General features: G+C 44.6%; 1 protein-coding gene across 3 annotated transcripts in view; it reads right to left on the bottom strand.

The window, feature by feature from the left end:
• The window catches only part of BRD7 (bromodomain containing 7), a 159,150-nt gene that overhangs the window by 115,558 nt on the left and 24,306 nt on the right, over positions 1–19,286 (bottom strand). For all 3 annotated transcript variants that reach the window (XM_063945340.1, XM_063945341.1, XM_063945342.1), the window contains exons 3-4: positions 10,911–11,040; positions 196–250 (exon numbers count right to left, since the gene is read on the bottom strand). In XM_063945340.1, the coding sequence (XP_063801410.1) occupies positions 196–250; positions 10,911–11,040 (185 nt within the window). The remainder of the gene's footprint in view (positions 1–195; positions 251–10,910; positions 11,041–19,286) is intronic.

Genomic DNA, 19,286 nt, shown 5'->3' with positions numbered 1-19,286 from the left:
ACGATCACCAGAACGATGACAATTCCTCGTTATGCCGTGAGTAAAATACCTAACTTATGTGTAAAATAACTAAGCGCATGCGCTCTGCGAACCTTGCGCATGCGCATTAAGCGACTAATCGCAATATAGCGAAAATCGGCAACGAGCGAACAACTCGGAATGACCACCATAGGGCTGTGATCATGCAGGACTAACCTTTGCAGCTGTCGCACGAGCTGATTCAGTGCTTCTTGCAGTGGTGTTTGCTCTTCTGCGTGTAAAATAAACAATACAAGCGCTTTAGTAAAACATACAGCTATAATTTCAGTCTCGTGCATACTGGTAATCGTCACCCAATAACGGACAAACAAATTGTGTGAGGAGAAAATGACATGTTAAAACACTGCAAGCTATACAATGATATAACATCATCATTATCATCATTTGTATTACAGGTTGAGTATCCCATATCCAAATATTCCGAAATACGGAATATTCCAAAATACGGACTTTTTTGAGTGAGATTGAGATAGTGAAACATTTGCTTTTGGATGGCTCAATGTACACAAACTTTGTTTAATACACAAAGTTATTAAAAATATTGTATTAAATGACCTTCAGGCTGTGTGTATAATGTGTATATGAAACATAAATGAATTGTGTGAATGTAGACACACTTTGTTTAATGCACAAAGTTCTAAAAAATATTGGCTAAAATGACCTTTAGGCTGTGTGTATAAGGTGTATATGTAACATAAATGCATTCTGTGCTTAGATTTAGGTCCCATCGCCATGATATCTCATTATGGTATGCAATTATTCCAAAATACGGAACAATCCCATATCCAAAATACCTCTGGTCCCAAGCATTTTGGATAAGGGAGACTCAACCTGTATTATATGGGCTGGATATAGCTCTCCAGCTTCACTGGTTTTCCAAGTTAATGAAATAAGTGGATTTTTGGTTTCTTACCATAGAATCCTTTTCTCTGAATCCGTATGGGGGACACTGGGATTGTGGATGGGACTGCAGGAGCTGGCACTTAAGGGCCCAATACACTAGAACGATTATGCTCGATTTCAGCCCAATTCGGGCCGATATATTGGGTGACAGACACTTTTTTAAAACATGACACTTAAATTGAACAAGAGTAAATAACATAGGGAATCCTACCAAGATGGTGGCCGGAGCCGCAGGTGTAATATGCAAGGTATACCCGGGAAAGAGACCCTGCATAAGGCTCCTACCAGTGCCCCGGACTGCCAAGGACTGTTTTGGACTCTGTTCATTCCACAGGGAATTCTCGCCTTCCGGAGCCTTATGCAGGGTATCTTTCCCGGGTATACCTTGCATATTACACATGCGGCTCCGGCCACCATCTTGGTAGGATTCCCTATGTTATTCACTCTTGTTCAATTTAAGGGTCATGTTTTAAAAAAGTGTCTGTTTAAATTAAAACTTTAGCTTGTTTTTACTACACTTGACACATGCCTTATTTTTAATTAAGTTTTGGCTATATCACAGTATCTCATGTGGATGTAAGCTGACTAGCGCCAAATAGGAGTGGTCTCCCTTTCTTGTACGCATCTGTTTCTGACTTGGGCCCAACAGGGGAGCCCTGTGACCAGCCCCAGGCTAGCTACAGTCTATACCGCGCAGTATTCTACCTCAACCCCCCTTTTTTGACGATATATTGGGTGAAATCGGGCATTTTGGCTGTGTTTCCGATCCGATGCGCGGCCCAGTGAGCAACGGATCCTCCAGATTGAACGTGCTGCACTCGTGATATGTCGGACCCCGCAGGCACGGCTGGGATCGGCCAAGATATATCGTATGCAAAAGGACAGCATACAATGTATCTTGGGCGATCCTGCCGCCCGGGAGGCTGCCGGGGTGATCGCCAGCGATCACCTGCGACATGTCAGATGGACATGTTGCAGTAGTGTATGGGGCTCTTAAAACAGACTACATTGTGGCTTTTAAACTTAAGCTCTCCCCCCACAACTCCCAACAGGCCAGTGTAAGTTAAAAAGAGCCCAGAAGGAGAAGCAGTTACCCAGTGAAACGGTCAGAACAAGCATAAAACAGAACAGTAGGGAACAGAACAGTAGGGAAAAGGACGGTCGAGAGAAATCACCGCACGACTGAGCATAAGGGAGGGAACGCAGAATCCCCCACCCAGATTCAAAGAAAAAGATTCAACGGTAAGCAACCAAAAGTCTCCTTTTCTCTGTCACCTAGGCTGGGGAACATTGGAAAATGGGACGTTCAATAGACATCCCCACGAAAGGGAGCACTCAGGCTGCCTGACCAGAGAACTGTACGCCCAAGTGGGCTTCGTCGGAGGCAGAACCAGGAAACTGTAAACACGAGTAAACGAGGTGACAAAAAGAACAGGCAGACTTGTCCCGCCCAAACCCAGGAGGTCGCCAGCGAAATGCACCGACACCCCGGTCTTGTACCAGTCGCTCAGCACTAGAATATTAAAAAGAAATAAAAACTACAAATAAAAGAAAAAAAAACATCAACTACACAGTGGGGCTGTGCAACCCCTGAAAACATGACCAACTCCAACGTGCACTTGAACCTCACTGGCCTGTTGGGAGTTGTGGAGGGGAGAAGCTTTAAAGTTACAGTGCAGTCCATTTATGTGCCAGCTTCTGTAGTCCCATCTGCAATCCCATTGTCCAGTGTCCCCCAGCCTAGATGGAAAAGAAATTATCCTATTCATCACATAAAGCAAGGTCCAAGTTATAAAATAAACAGTGTGTCAAATTTTAGTAACACCAAGAGACAGCTGCTCATCACATTAATCAAGCAGCTATTGGGAATGACTAACGACCATCTGATAAGGAAACGTTAAATGGGAAGGCCACCATTAAATTTTTGTGGGAATATCTCCAGCATTAGAACAGCACTTTGCTTTACTTAGCCCAGTGGTTCCCCAATTTTTTTTAAAATCACAGCGCCCTAGAGTATCAGAATTTTTTTTACGGCACCCCTACACCAAAAGTTTCTTATTGAGTAATTAAGAAAAAAAAAAAAAAAAAGATACAAAATTAAAGTAAATTGTGTTTATATGTCATCCTTAGGTTCAGGTATATGGTGGAATACAGGATTCACTTCTGTTTGCCCACATGTTTTAATTGGCAGCCACCAGCACTGGTTTTGCCTATTACATTGACCATAATTAATTTGAATTGGTCCTGTAAGTGGCACTTTGCAGTTTGGGAACCACTGATTTAGCCCACCAGTTATTAAGTCTTATGTTCATGATATAGGAACATTTAACTTAGAAACCACAAGGTCCCCATACATCTACAATGAATTGAGGCACTTCCACGATCAGCCCCCCAGGCCAAACTCCCAGCCCCACTCATCCTAATGGGGAACCTTAAATGATGCAGACATCCTGAAGTTAACACTAGAGGAAAGTACGCTCTGAAGTTGCTCTGTGCAACACCTTCCATCCAAATCTATCATCCCTGAAATAAGGATATTGGAAGCTCTGCCTGGTTTGTGGACAAGAAAAGTTTGTAACAGAACCAAATGGTGATTGGAGTTGACCATATAATCATAGCATCCTTACTGTTAATCACATACAACCGGGGCCTCCATGCGCCGCCTCCTCTACAGTATAAATGGGTCTCGGGTCGCATCAACCCAGGTAACCCTTTTACACCACACCTGACCCGGTAATAACCCATGTTAAACCCTTATTTTAACCCGGGTTGAAATATCAGGTAAGGCGTTCTGGGAAATCGGACCTTACCTCTTTCACACCTGCACCTTGAGCCGGCAATATACCAGGTTGATACAGAGTTATTTGTACGATGTGAAAGGGGTATATGTGGCACTCAACAGCGAGCAGAGTAGAAAGCCCCCTGGAATCAGAACTCCTAGCTTTTCCTGATCATTGAAAGAAACAAAATTTATGACTAGGGAGGCTGAACAGGCAGAAAAGAACTCACTCCAAGGTTGAATGAGACATTACACACAAACGGTACATACTTAAGTGCTCTACGGGGTATATATACACGTTATGGTAAGAACTTACCGTTGATAACGTGATTTCTCTTATGTCCACAGGTATCCACAGGATAACATTGGGATATTGTCGAGCGACAGCGAAAATGGCACCAACACGGTCACGAGCTTTCTGGCCTCCCAGGATGCATTGGGGCCTCCACTATATAGTCCCGCCCACTGATTCAGTCAGATCAGTTCTTTCCACAGCGATTTTAGGCAGGAACATTAGGTAGAGACCTGTACAGGCGATAAGAACACACATGCACACCCTTCCATACAAGAAGGAAGAGGTTTTAGTGATTGTCTAGATCCTCAAATCAGATGCGTCAGGGTGGGATCCCTGTGGACATAAGAGAAATCACGTTATCAACGGTAAGTTCTTACCATAACGTATATTTCTCTGGCTGGGTCCACAGGATTATCCACAGGATAACATTGGGATTCCCAAAGCCATTTTAGTGGTGGGGACGCTCCTGATTGCACAGGAGGACCTTTCGCCCGAAGTCTGCGTCATGAGAGGCAAAAGTATCCAAGGCATAATGTCTGATGAATGTGTATATGGAAGACCATGTGGCTGCCCTACATATCTGTTCTGCTGAAGCACCCTGTTGTGCTGCCCAAGAAGGACCTACCTTACGTGTAGAGTGTGCAGAGACATTAGCCGGAATAGGGAGATCTGCATGAGAATAAGCTTCTGATATTACCATTCGGAGCCATCTCACCAGCGTCTGTTTACTAGCAGGCCATCCTCTTCTATGGAATCCGTAGAGGATGAAGAGAGAATCTGTTTTCCTGATGGCACTAGTACGATCTTATGTAGATTTTCAAAGCCCGGACCACGTCCAGCGACGCTTCTCCCGCAGATAGTCCCGATACCTGAAAAGCTGGGACTACAATCTCTTCATTCAGGTGAAACTTTGATACCACCTTTGGAAGATAGCTAGATCTCGTTCTGAGAACTGCTCTGTCTGGAAAAAAAACTTAGGAAAGGAGACTTACATGATAATGCTCCTAAATCTGACACTCTTCTGGCTGACGCCATTGCCAGTAAAAAAAGAACTTTAACCGTTAACCACTTAAGATCTGCTCTCTCAAGTGGTTCAAACAGAGGACCCTGGAGAAATTTAAGAACTAAATTCAAATCCAAGGGAGCTGCAGGAGGAACAAATGGAGGTTGAATATGTACTACTCCTTGAAAAAATGTATGTACATCCTGTAGGTCAGCAATCTTCTGCTGAAACCATACAGTCAACGCTGAGACTTGCACCCTCAAGGAAGCAGCTTTCAACCCTTTATCCAATCCTGCCTGAAGGAAATCCAAAATCCTAGCTACTTTAAAAGATCTCGGATTGTAATTTTTTCCAGTACACCAGTGAATATAGGCTTGCCATATTCTATGATACACACGGGCCGAAGAAGGCTTTCTTGCTCTAAGCATAGTTTCGATTACTTGTTTCGAAAATCCTTTAGCCTCTAGGACAGAGGTTTCAACAGCCACGCCGTCAAAGATAGGCGATCCAGATGACTGTGACAACAAGGACCCTGCATTAACAGATCTGGACGTTGAGGGAGCAGTATCGGTGCTTCCACGGACATTCTCAACAGATCTGTGTACCAATGCCTTCTTGGCCAAGCTGGAGCTATTAGAATGATTGCTCCTTTTGCCTGTTTTATCTCACTACTCTGGGTAACAGAGATATTGGAGGGAACAGATACGCCAGATGAAACCTCCATTCTACTGACAGTGCGTCTACCAGGACCGCTCCTGGGTCCCTTGTTCTTGATCCGTACCTCGGAACTTTGTTGTTTAGACGAGACGCCATAAGGTCCATCTCCGGTAGACCCCATCTGTTCACCAGTGTCTGAAACACTTCTGGGTGTAGTGCCCATTCGGTTTCCTGAATGGTGTGCCGACTGAGAAAATCTGCTTCCCAATTTAGTACACCCGGGACAAATACTGCTGACAATGCCGGGAGATGGAGTTCTGCCCATTTTAGAATGGGGGTTACTTCCTCCATCAGACTCTTGCTGTGAGTTCCTCCTTGATGATTGAGGTATGCTACTGCCGTCGCATTGTCTGAGCGGATCTGGACTGGTCTTCCTTGTAGATTGTCCTTTGCCTGAACCAGAGCCAACTAAATGGCTCTTATTTCTAACAGATTTATCGGCAGGCGACTTTCCCTTGCGGTCCATTTTCCCTGGAACCATAGGCTTCCGAGTACCGCCCCAGAGCCTTGCAGGCTGGTATCTGTCGTCAGGACTTGCCACTCTTTTATCCAAAAGGGTCTTCCCTTGTTTAAATGGTCTGTCTGTAGCCACCACGCTAGAGACCTTTTTACATTTATTGGAATCTTTATCATCTGTTTCTTTATCGTTTGATGATTTCCGTTCCATTTGGTCAAAATGAGATGCTGCAACGGTCTGGAGTGGAATTGCGCATATTCCACCATGTCGAAGGTTGATACCATCAGACCCAACAGTCGCATTACTGCATGGACTGACATTGTCTGGGCTTGCAACGCTTCCTGAGCCATGACCTGCACCTTGACTACCTTTTTCTCTGGTAAGAGAACTTTCTGTAGGTCTGAATCCAATATGGCTCCCAAATGAACCATCCGCTGTGACGGATTCAGGGACGACTTTTCCCAATTTATGAGCCACCCGTGTCTCTGTAAACAAACTATTGTCTGTTTCAGATGGCTCAACAGTAAATCTTGCGACTGTGCTAAGATTAACAGGTCGTCTAGGTATGGGAATATTCTTATCCCTTGTTTGCGCAGACAAGCTGCCATCACCACCATGATCTTGGTAAACACCCTGGCTGCTGTAGCTAGTCCGAAGGGCAGAGCTTGGAACTGGAAATGTTCCTGGAGGATGGCAAACCTTAGGTAACACTGATGTGATAGTGCTATAGGCACATGTAGGTAAGCATCCCGTACATCCAGAGATACCATGTAATCTCCCGGTTCCATAGCCTTATGGAGCGTAACGTCTCCATGTGGAACTTCGGGATCCATATGTAGTTGTTCAACATTTTTAGATTTAGAATTGGTCGATATGACCCATTTGGTTTCTGGATTAGAAATAGATTGGAGTAAAACCCCTGTCCCTTTTGTGATGGAGGTATTGGGACAATCACACCTGACTGCAGTAATTTTTAGACTGCTTCTTGCAGGGCATTGGCCTTCGACTCTATACGAGACGGGCTGGTGCAAAAAAATCTTTGAGGAGGCTGCCTCCTGAATGGGAACCCATACCCCTGAGATACTACCTTCTGCACCCAGGCATCTGTTGTTGAGGCCCGTCTCTACAGGCTGAGGGTTTCTGTTCAGGTTTGGAAGCTGGCTTCTTGCTAGCCCACTGCTTCCTACCCCTGGATTTAAACTGGGGTTGTTTAGGCTCCTCTTTAGCTTTTGCTTTGCCAGCGAAATTAGCGAAATTTTAAACCCTTCGACTTAGGGTTATAAGCAGCCGGAAATCTGACCTTTTTCGATTCAGCCTCTGATTCTAGGATATCCGATAAAGGTTTTCCAAATAATATATTACCCACAAAAGGCAATGCTTCCAATTCTTTCTTGGATTCCGCATCTGCCTTCCAGGTACGTAGCCAAATTGCTCTGCGAGCGACTACTGTCAAGGCTGAAGCTTTAGAAGCAACTGTACCTACGTCAATTGCTGCTTCTTCTAAATACTGGGCAGATTGTCTTAAACGGCAAAAACGATCCTCTTGCTCCCTAGTAGGAGAGGGGATGTCATTCTCTAGTTTCTCTATCTATTCGCCCATTGCCTTTGCTACCCAGGCCGAAGCCATAGCAGGTCTTACCACTGCTCCTACAAGAGAAAAAATATTTTTCAATAGGCTCTCTACCCTTCTGTCTGTAACATCATTCAATGAGGTAGATGACAGTGGTAAAGCAGATTAATGCACGAGTTGCAGAACATGTGCATCTACTTTTGGAGGAACTTCTCTCTTCGAACAATCCACAGCAGGAAATGGATAATAAGAATCCCATCTCTTAGGAATCTTATACTTTTTACTAGGCGCTGCCCAAGACTCATCCATCATTTCCGTCAACTCATCTGACGCTGGGAATTCTGCTTTCACTGATTTTGTTCGTTTAAATACAGGTGCTTTAGATTTTAACACTGTCTTGGCTGGCTCTTCCAACGAAAGAACAGCCTTCACAGCATTAATAAGTTCAGCTACATCATCTGAACTAAAACTCTGCGACTGATCATCATACGGAGTTGAATCTATTGTCTCATCATCATCATCCGATGTATCATCTTGTGTAGTCTGCCACACAGACGTATCTGTCTTAGTCTTACCTGCCCCTTGGTTGCTTGTAGAGGCTACTGGAACCAAACCATAGGAAGGGAGCTGCATGTATGGGTTCATAGTGTAACCTAACAACTGAGGTGGTGCTACTGTAGTTAACTTGTCGCTATAGAAGATAGAGTCTTCGCGAACATTTTCCATGGTGGCTCTGTTGGTGGTTGAACCAACTCCTGTTTTTTACTTCGCTGAAAAGCGAAACAGTTTGCACACAACCCCTCATAAGTGACCAATTGATTCATATCAATTACCCCTGACTTACAAGATAAGCATGTTAGGGCTGTAGGAGTGCTTGATAAATTCTCCTCATCACTTTTGCCGCTCACAGACATGGTATTAACCTGTTATTGACTACACAATTTGTGACTGAACCACACCCTATAATCAGTATATAGAGGTGAAATCAATCTGACCACAGTGCACCTGATTTGAGGGTCAGAACAGGACTGACATTACACAGAAAAGCCAGCACACATACTAGCAGTCAGTCACATGTTAATGCATTAGACATTGCCATATGAGAATACAACCTCCATAACAACTTATACATAAGTAGGAAAATTGTACTTCTGTTTTAAACTGGTTCTTTTTCAACATAACATGCAGAAAACACAGTAATATACAGGTCTCATATGCAATATGTACTAAAAATTAACAATGCATACTAAAAAGTAGAAGGAATTTTTAGTACTGTATACCCTGCCTCCAGAGAGCGGGATACAGGGAGACTCACCACCACACTTCCATATCCAAGCAAATACGCTCGTAAGACGCTGAGTGGATTCAGACGCTACTGGTGTACACTGCCGCTCTTGGTAACTGATAACAGACACGGACGCTCACCAACGGACACGGACGCTGAGCGACTTCCACGTGTATGCAGACGCTAAGGCCTGCGGCTTGGTCTGGCGGGTTTTATCTACAGTGTACACAACCGCAGCGTCTAAGCTGCGACCGAGTACCCTCGTGGTAGCGGCTGAGCCGGAAGTGAGGTCATTCAGTTCATGAAATGAGAGACACGCGGGAACTGGCCATGAACTCGGAGGAGGGACGGCCAGGAGAGCGTCTGAATCTCCCTGTTGACTTAAACTCCCAGGATCGCGGCCTCTACCTAGTCCTGGCGCCTATGATCCCCGGAGCGGAGCGCTGTCACACTCGAGATGTTCGGCGCATCAACACACTGTTTGTAGTCTCCACCAAATCAGTGTAGCTGTGTCCTGACCCCTCTAGTAAGAGGAAGTCCATAGACTCACCGTCTCCCCATGCTCCGGCCACAGCCTGGTTACGTCTGCTGGACCTGCTAGAACATCCAACACAGACGCCCGTCGAGACAGCACTGATACCCGCAGGTAAGCGTTGTTGCGACCCGGTGGGGAGTTGTTGGAGCGACTCTTTCTAATATGTGTTTAAGACGCTGTTAAGAGAAGTCGCTCTAAAAAACATTATAGTAAGTCTATAAAAATAAAGTAATGAAAACCTGAGGCTGCTCTCACAGCAGCCCTGTGACCATGCGGCTTCCTGCCGCACCAAGCAAAAAAACTGATCTGACTGAGTCAGTGGGCGGGACTATATAGTGGAGGCCCCAATGCATCCTGGGAGGCCAGAAAGCTCGTGACCGTGTTGGTGCCATTTTCGCTGTCGCTTGACAATATCCCAATGTTATCCTGTGGATAATCCTGTGGACCCAGCCAGAGAAATTTACTTAAAATTGGTTCAAAGGCTTTAAAAGGACATTAGTATTACATTCAAAATCAATCTTGTTTTGCGTGTATTACTACTGCAGTTTTAAATCCAGACCTCAAAGCCACCGAGAATAGTCCACTTTGAAAAGTGATCTTCAGTTAATATACCACTGAAAAGCTTAAGCCAGTCCAAGTCGTTGAGAGACTGCAGAGGCTGAAATCCTACAGCCAATTATTACAACCCAAGTCAATGCTAAAGTGGGTCTGAGAAAGGCCTCAGAAGCAATACATTTGGACTTTAAAATGGCTTTGCATTTCTAAAGGTGGGTACACACTAGGCGATGTGCTCTATGAGTGACGTCGTCTAGTGTGTTCCCTTCCCTGCTGGGGCGGTCGGTGGCAGTGTGCACACACCAAGTGATACGACGACCATATCGCTCAGTGACGTCACTCCGCAGCCAGGCTGTGTATGCAGTTTTTGCAGCACTGAGAATCGGAAAAGTTGTGATTTTGACGAGATACTGTGACATCCACCTTTGAAAGGGATTCAGACTTTTCAGTAGGTTCACTAGAGGACCTAGTGAACGCTGGAGTCTAGCGATGGGCAAGATCCTGCTCCACTTAGTCTGCAGGTAGGGTTACCAAAGGTGAGCGTAATCATTAGCCATGCCTTCACAGCGGGTCACCAGAACAGGAAACACATGCAGGGTTTGTCCTGGTGGTTAAGCTTAATAGGTTAATACCTGGAAATACTCAATGTGACTATGATGCCTATAGATTCAGGTGAATCAGAGTGGGTACAATTACATAGAATTTAAGTGTCTCAGGATGTACTTTAAACAAATCACTAAATATGCGGATAATAAAAATAGATTCTCCTTACCTTCTGGCTTTGCTAAGGAAGAGTCTGGAACAGATACTGCTGGTATATCTGCACCAAGAGGTGAATGGAGAATACGGTCTTTATCCAGGTCGCCCTCATGCTGACTTTTATCCTTCTTTTTCTTATCATCCTGATGACAAGTAAGAATAAAAGTACTATTTATTATTTACATGCATAACTTCTTTCAACAACCTGATTTAGGGTCCAAATGGATTTTTCATATGCTGTACTTTGTATGCAAATAGCTATATGAGCTTCATGAATTTAGACCAAAGTTTCTCCAATCCAGTCCTCATGGAATTCTAACAGTACATCAAGATCAGGGGTGGGCAATAAGCATCCCTCCAGCTGCTGTGGAACTACAGATTGCAGCATGCCCTTCCACAATTTTACTATTTGGGCATACTAAAGACAGAGCATGCTGGGATATGCAGATCAACAGAAGCTGGAGAGCTATTTATTGTCCACCCCTAATCTAGATGGATAACTGGTGAGTAAACTATTAATGTACTGATGTTACATAGTTGTTGAGGTTGGGGAAAAAAAAAAAAAAACGACAATTGTTCATCGAGTTCAACCTACTGTATATTAATAAAAAAATAAAAATAAGAATTTACTTACCGATAATTCTATTTCTCATAGTCCGTAGTGGATGCTGGGGACTCCGAAAGGACCATGGGGAATAGCGGCTCCGCAGGAGACTGGGCACAAAAGTAAAAAGCTTTAGGACTACCTGGTGTGCACTGGCTCCTCCCCCTATGACCCTCCTCCAAGCCTCAGTTAGGATACTGTGCCCGGACGAGCGTACACAATAAGGAAGGATTTTGAATCCCGGGTAAGACTCATACCAGCCACACCAATCACACCGTACAACTTGTGATCTGAACCCAGTTGACAGCATGATAACAGAAGGAGCCTCTGAAAAGATGGCTCACAACAACAATAACCCGATTTTTGTAACAATAACTATGTACAAGTAATGCAGACAATCCGCACTTGGGATGGGCGCCCAGCATCCACTACGGACTATGAGAAATAGAATTATCGGTAAGTAAATTCTTATTTTCTCTAACGTCCTAGTGGATGCTGGGGACTCCGAAAGGACCATGGGGATTATACCAAAGCTCCCAAACGGGCGGGAGAGTGCGGATGACTCTGCAGCACCGAATGAGAGAACTCCAGGTCCTCCTCAGCCAGGGTATCAAATTTGTAGAATTTAGCAAACGTGTTTGCCCCTGACCAAGTAGCTGCTCGGCAAAGTTGTAAAGCCGAGACCCCTCGGGCAGCCGCCCAAGATGAGCCCACTTTCCGTGTGGAATGGGCTTTTAAAGATTTTGGCTGTGGCAGGCCTGCCACAGAATGTGCAAGCTGAATTGTACTACAAATCCAACGAGCAATCGTCTGCTTAGAAGCAGGAGCACCCAGCTTGTTGGGTGCATACAGGATAAACAGCGAGTCAGATTTTCTGACTCCAGCCGTCCTGGAAACATATTTTCAGGGCCCTGACTACGTCCAGCAACTTGGAATCCTCCAAGTCCCTAGTAGCCGCAGGCACCACAATAGGCTGGTTTAAGTGAAAAGCTGAAACCACCTTAGGGAGAAATTGAGGACGAGTCCTCAATTCTGCCCTGTCCGTATGAAAAATTAGGTAAGGGCTTTTATAGGATAAAGCCGCCAATTCTGAAACACGCCTGGCTGAAGCCAGGGCTAACAGCATTACCACTTTCCATGTGAGATATTTTAAGTCCACAGTGGTGAGTGGTTCAAACCAATGTGATTTTAGGAATCCCAAAACTACATTGAGATCCCAAGGTGCCACTGGAGGCACAAAAGGAGGCTGTATATGCAGTACTCCCTTGACAAACGTCTGAACTTCAGGAACAGAAGCTAGTTCTTTTTGGAAGAATATTGACAGGGCCGAAATTTGAACCTTAATGGACCCTAATTTGAGGCCCATAGACAGTCCTGTTTGCAGGAAATGCAGGAATCGACCCAGTTGAAATTCCTCTGTAGGGGCCTTCCTGGCCTCGCACCACGCAACATATTTACGCCAAATACGGTGATAATGTTGTACGGTCACATCCTTCCTGGCTTTGATCAGGGTAGGGATGACTTCATCCGGAATGCCTTTTTCCTTCAGGATCCGACGTTCAACCGCCATGCCGTCAAACGCAGCCGCGGTAAGTCTTGGAACAGACATGGTCCCTGCTGGAGCAGGTCCTTTCTTAGAAGTAGAGGCCACGGGTCTTCCGTGAGCATCTCTTGAATTTCCGGGTACCAAGTCCTTCTTGGCCAATCCGGAGCCACGAGTATAGTCTTTACTCCTCTCCTTCTTATGATTCTCAGTACTTTTGGTATGAGAGGAAGAGGAGGGAACACATACACTGACTGGTACACCCACGGTGTTACCAGAGCGTCCACAGCTATTGCCTGAGGGTCCCTTGACCTGGCGCAATACCTGTCCAGTTTTTTGTTGAGGCGGGACGCCATCATGTCCACCTTTGGTTTTTCCCAACGGTTCACAATCATGTGGAAGACTTCTGGGTGAAGTCCCCACTCCCCCGGGTGAAGATCGTGTCTGCTGAGGAAGTCTGCTTCCCAGTTGTCCACTCCCGGAATGAACACTGCTGACAGTGCTATCACATGATTTTCCGCCCAGCGAAGAATCCTTGCCACTTCCGTCATTGCCCTCCTGCTTCTTGTGCCGCCCTGTCTGTTTACGTGGGCGACTGCCGTGATGTTGTCCGACTGGATCAACACCGGCTGACCCTGAAGCAGAGGTCTTGCCTGACTTAGGGCATTGTAAATGGCCCTTAGTTCCAGGATATTTATGTGAAGTGACGTTTCCATGCTTGACCACAAGCCCTGGAAATTTCTTCCCTGTGTGACTGCTCCCCAGCCTCTCAGGCTGGCATCCGTGGTCACCAGGACCCAATCCTGAATGCAGAATCTGCGGCCCTCTAGGAGATGAGCACTCTGTAACCACCACAGGAGAGACACCCTTGTCCTTGGAGACAGGGTTATCCGCTGATGCATTTGAAGATGCGATCCGGACCATTTGTCCAGCAGATCCCACTGAAAAGTTCTTGCGTGGAATCTGCCGAATGGAATCGCTTCGTAAGAAGCCACCATCTTTCCCAGGACCCTTGTGCATTGATGTACTGACACTTGGCCTGGTCTTAGGAGGTTCCTGACTAGGTCGGATAACTCACTGGATTTCTCTTCCGGGAGAAACACCTTTTTCTGTACTGTGTCCAGAATCATTCCTAGGAACAGCAGACGTCCTCACCGTCGACACTGGAGTCAGTGTCCGTGTCAGTGTCTGTATCGACCTGAGGTAACGGGCGTTTTATAGCCCCTGACGGTGTTTGAGACGCCTGTACAGGTATTAACTGATTTGCCGGCTGTCTCATGTCGTCAACAGTCTTTTGTAAAGTGCCGACACTATCACGTAATTCTTTCCATAAGACCATCCAGTCAGGTGTCGACTCCCTAGGGGGCTACATCACTAACACAGGCAATTGCTCCGCCTCCACATCATTTTCCTCCTCATACATGTCGACACAGCGTACCGACACACAGCACACACACAGGGAATGCTCTGATAGAGGACAGGACCCCACTAGCCCTTTGGGGAGACAGAGGGAGAGTTTGCCAGCACACACCAGAGCGCTATATTATATATATATATATATATATACACACAGGGATAACCTTATATAAGTGTTTTTCCCTAATATAGCTGCTGTATATATTAATATGCCAATTTAGTGCCCCCCCCCCTCTCTTGTTTTACCCTGTTTCTGTAGTGCAGGACTGCAGGGGAGAGTCAGGGAGCCTTCCTCCAACGGAGCTGTGAGGAAAAAATGGCGCCAGTGTGCTGAGGAGATAGGCCGCCGAGAAGGGGGCGGAGCCTTTCTCCCGCTTTTTAATGGAAAAATTGGCAGGGGTTAAATGCATCCATATAGCCCAGGAGCTATATGTGATGTATTTTTTTGCCAAACAAAGGTTTTTTATTGCGTCTCAGGGCGCCCCCCCCAGCGCCCTGCACCCTCAGTGACCGGAGTGTGAAGTGTGCTGAGAGCAATGGCGCACAGCTGCGGTGCTGTGCGCTACCTTATTGAAGACAGGACGTCTTCTGCCGCCGATTTTCCGGACCTCTTCACTCTTCTGGCTCTGTAAGGGGGCCGGCGGCGCGGCTCCGGGACCCATCCATGGCTGGGCCTGTGATCGTCCCTCTGGAGCTAATGTCCAGTAGCCTAAGAAGCCCAATCCACTCTGCACGCAGGTGAGTTCGCTTCTTCTCCCCTTAGTCCCTCGGTGCAGTGAGCCTGTTGCCAGCAGGTCTCACTGAAAATAAAAAACCTACTTTAAACTTTTACACTAAGCAGCTCAGGAGAGCCCCTTAGCCTGCACCCGTCTCGTTCGGGCACAAAAATCTAACTGAGGCTTGGAGGAGGGTCATAGGGGGAGGAGCCAGTGCACACCAGGTAGTCCTAAAGCTTTTTACTTTTGTGCCCAGTCTCCTGCGGAGCCGCTATTCCCCATGGTCCTTTCGGAGTCCCCAGCATCCACTAGGACGTTAGAGAAATAAAATTTTCTTAATTAAAGGTTTTGTCCCTGGATATTTTTTTCCCGCTAAGAATTTATCTAATCCATTTTTAAACTTATTGATCGAGTCCACCATTACTACCTTCTCTGGCAGAGAATTCCAAATCCTTACTGCTCTTACTGTGAAGAACCCTTTTCTCCATTGAGTATGCAATTTTTTTTCTTCTAACCTCAGGGGGTGTCCTCGAGTCTAGTTTTTTTGGTAAACAAATCATTTGATAAATCCTTGTATTGTCCCTTAATGTATTTATAAATATTAATAATGTCCCCTCTTAGTCGCCTCTTTTCCAGTGTGAACATATCTAACCTTTTAAGTCTTTCCTCATAATCCAGTGCCTCTTATTAGCCTATGTTGCTGCATTTTGACATTGCGTACTGCTACCAAGTTTATTATTGATGAGCACCCACAAATCTTTTTCAGCTACCGTCATCCCTACATTTTCCCCATTTAGTTTATAGGCTGCCTGATTGTTCTTAGTCCTAAAGTGCATAACTTTACATTTGTTTATATTGAACCTCATTCTCCATCTATCCGCCCAGAACTCCAGTCTAGATAAGTCATTCTGTAGAGACTCAACATCCTTATCTGAATTAATTACTCTACATAGTTTAGTATCATCTGCGAAAATTGACACTGTGCTTTCCAGTCCCTCACCTAGGTCATTAACATATTCATCAAACAGCAATGGCCCGAGTACTGAACCCTGCGGTATTCCACTGAGTACTGAAGCCCATTCAGAGTACATCCCATTAATCCCCACCTCGCTGTTCCCTATTAAACAGCCAATTACTCACCCAAGTACAAATAGTGTTTTCTACCCCAATCTCTCTTAGTTTGATAATTAGTCTCCTGTGTGGAACTTTGTCAAAGGCCTTAGCGAAGTCCAAAAATATCACATCCACTGCTTGACCCTGATCAATATTATCGCTCACTTTCTCGTAGAAGCTTATTAAGTTAGTTTGACATGACCTGTGCTTCACAAATCCATGCAGATTCCTAGTAATAACCTTGGAGGTATCTAAGTACTCTAGTATGCTATCCCTTAATATACCTTCTAGTATTTTCCCCACTATAGATGTCAAACTTACCGGTCTATAGTTCCCGGGGAGCGTTTTACTACCCTTTTTAAATATTGGGACTATCTCTGCTATACGCCAGTCCTCTGGTATCATTCCTGATCTAATTGACTCGCTGAAAATCAGATAGAGGTTTAGATATCTCTACGTTGAGTTCCACAAGAACCCTGGGGTGGAGTCCATCCGGCCCAGGAGATTTATTTATCTTATTTTTATTTAGTCTCTCCCGGACTACTCTCTCGTTTAACCAAGTACCAAGCAACGGGCCGTTATTATAGTTCATGTTATGTTCTAATCTCGTCAACCTGTCCTATTTCGTGAATAATGATGAAAATAATTAAATAGATCTGCTTTTCCCTTATCGTTAATCAAGACATCTAACTCACCCTTTAAAAGGCCCAATATTCTCCCTTTTAACCTTTTACCGTTTAAAAGAACTTTTTGGGGTTTGTTTTGCTCTCCTTTGCGATTTGTTTTTCGTTTTCTATTTTAGCTGCTCTGATTGCTTTTTTTGCATTTTATGTTACATTCCTTGTAGAACTGGAATGATTCCACCGTTCCGTCAGACTTAAATGCTTTGAAAGCATGCCTTTATTTATCCATTTGTTCCTTGACCCTCTTATTAAGCCACATCGGTTTGAATTTCCTACTTCTGTTTTTGTTGACTTTGGGAATATATAAATTAGCGTACTCATTGAGCGCAGTTGTAAAAACACCCCACATTTCAGCAGTATTCTTACCATGAAATACAATTTCCCAATTGATGTCCTTCATTGCTTGTTTCAGCAATATGAAATTAGCTTTCCTAAAGTTGAAGTCTTAGTTAAACCCTTATATTCTTGTTTTTGGAAGATGATATCGAATGTAATCATATTGTGATCACTATTTCCTAGGGGTCTCCCCTACTTTAGTATTTGTTATTATTTCCTCATTATTAGTTAGTACTAGGTCCAGTATAGCCCCTTGCCTAGTTGGTTCCTCAATTACCTGGGACAAGTAATGATCTTTTAGCATGTTTAAGAACCTGTTTCCCCTAGTTGTATTTAAATGAAATTACCAGATTCTTGAGGAGACCTGGAAAACATGAACTGTTAGGCTTACCGGAAGACTGGATTGCTGGATTTACAGGCATGTTAAGGTGTAACCGGACAATTACGGTAATCACAAAAAATCAATGGTACAAAAAATCAACCTGGATACACAGACAATTTCTTTAATGGATTGCCACATTTTCAACAGAATGGAACGAGAAATCGTTGAAATGAGAATGCACTATTGCATGCTCCCACAGTAATCTGTCACATCTTCAGATCTGCTCGTATGTACAGGCCAATCTGAAGATGTGGCTAATGACCCCATGCAGTTGCATGCAGCGGGGTAACAATATATAGTGCGGTGGTACAATTTATCATTCCGTCGCATGTGCCGTCGGCTGGTTTCACAGGTCGTCACCCAGCGTTTCAGTAGACTTTAGGTTTGTCAGATATGCATTTAGCCCGCACAACATTTGGAGCACGTGTGAAAGTAATTTTTGCACACCAGGTTTTTTTTTTGTTTGTTTTTTAATACAAGTGAGAAATAAAAGCAGCATTAACATAATCATTAATTTAGCTATATGCAAATGAGCATACATGGGGTAAGCCAGGCAAGTAGGGGAGAGAGGGACAACAGAAAAACTAGAGAGATGCTAGAAGAGGAAACATTCACAAAATCGTAACAGGAGATATGTGTCCATACATAAAAAGCCTCCTTTACATAGTGTTAATAACCATTAAAAGTTTGTGTGTTTTAAGGGTAAAGAGCTAAAAGATAAAGCAAGAGTGTGGACGGCTGGTTGGCTTTCAGTTGGTAAAACAAAACACAGCATTGCAAATGCTTTTAAGAATCCAATAAGACCATACAAAAGAAAATTCAGTGCCTCCAAAGAAGCAAAAATGAAAAACACTTATATTCTAACAGAGATGTGAAGGAGGAAATACAGCAACATGTTCCAACTACTTAACAGGCTAATGTTTTTTCAGGGTTGGAAAAAAGTCATTTTCTAAATAAATACATAAATAAACAAACAAACAAACAAACAAACTAAACGAGATTTATGGTAAGAACTTACCGTTGTTAAATCTCCTGGTTACTGCTCGGAGCATGGTACACCTGGGAGCGTTATTGGACAGTCACAACCAACGGTTGTTCTTGTCTCAGGAGAAAGTCCTGAAGCTTCAGGACAGGAGTCAATGCTTCCTATCTCGTCCGCAAGTGTCGATACATTCGGCGATGCAATAAATAAATAAATAAATAAATAAATAAATAAACAAACAAACAAACAAACAAAACGAGATTTATGGTAAGAACTTACCGTTGTTAAATCTCCTTCTGCGAGGTACACTGGGCTCCACAAGGATTAACATCGGGGTGTAGAGTAGGATCTTGATCCGAGGCACCAACAGGCTCAAAGCTTTGACTGTTCCCAAGATGCACAGCGCCGCCTCCTCTATAACCCCGCCTCCGTGCACAGGAGCTCAGTTTCGTTAACCAGCCCAATGCAGTAGCAGGTACTAGAGACGACAATCGCTCGTAGCCAATTACACCACACACTCACCACAGGAGAGGGTGTTAGCTTCTTTGGGTTGGTGTGGCATAGCCGCTAAGTGCGTCAGGGTGGGTGCCTTGTGAAACCCAGTGTACATCGCA

Source organism: Pseudophryne corroboree, chromosome 11 (assembly GCF_028390025.1).
Source record: "Pseudophryne corroboree isolate aPseCor3 chromosome 11, aPseCor3.hap2, whole genome shotgun sequence".
In the NCBI taxonomy this organism is placed as follows: domain Eukaryota; kingdom Metazoa; phylum Chordata; class Amphibia; order Anura; family Myobatrachidae; genus Pseudophryne; species Pseudophryne corroboree.
This window is presented reverse-complemented; position numbering and strand designations above follow the sequence as displayed.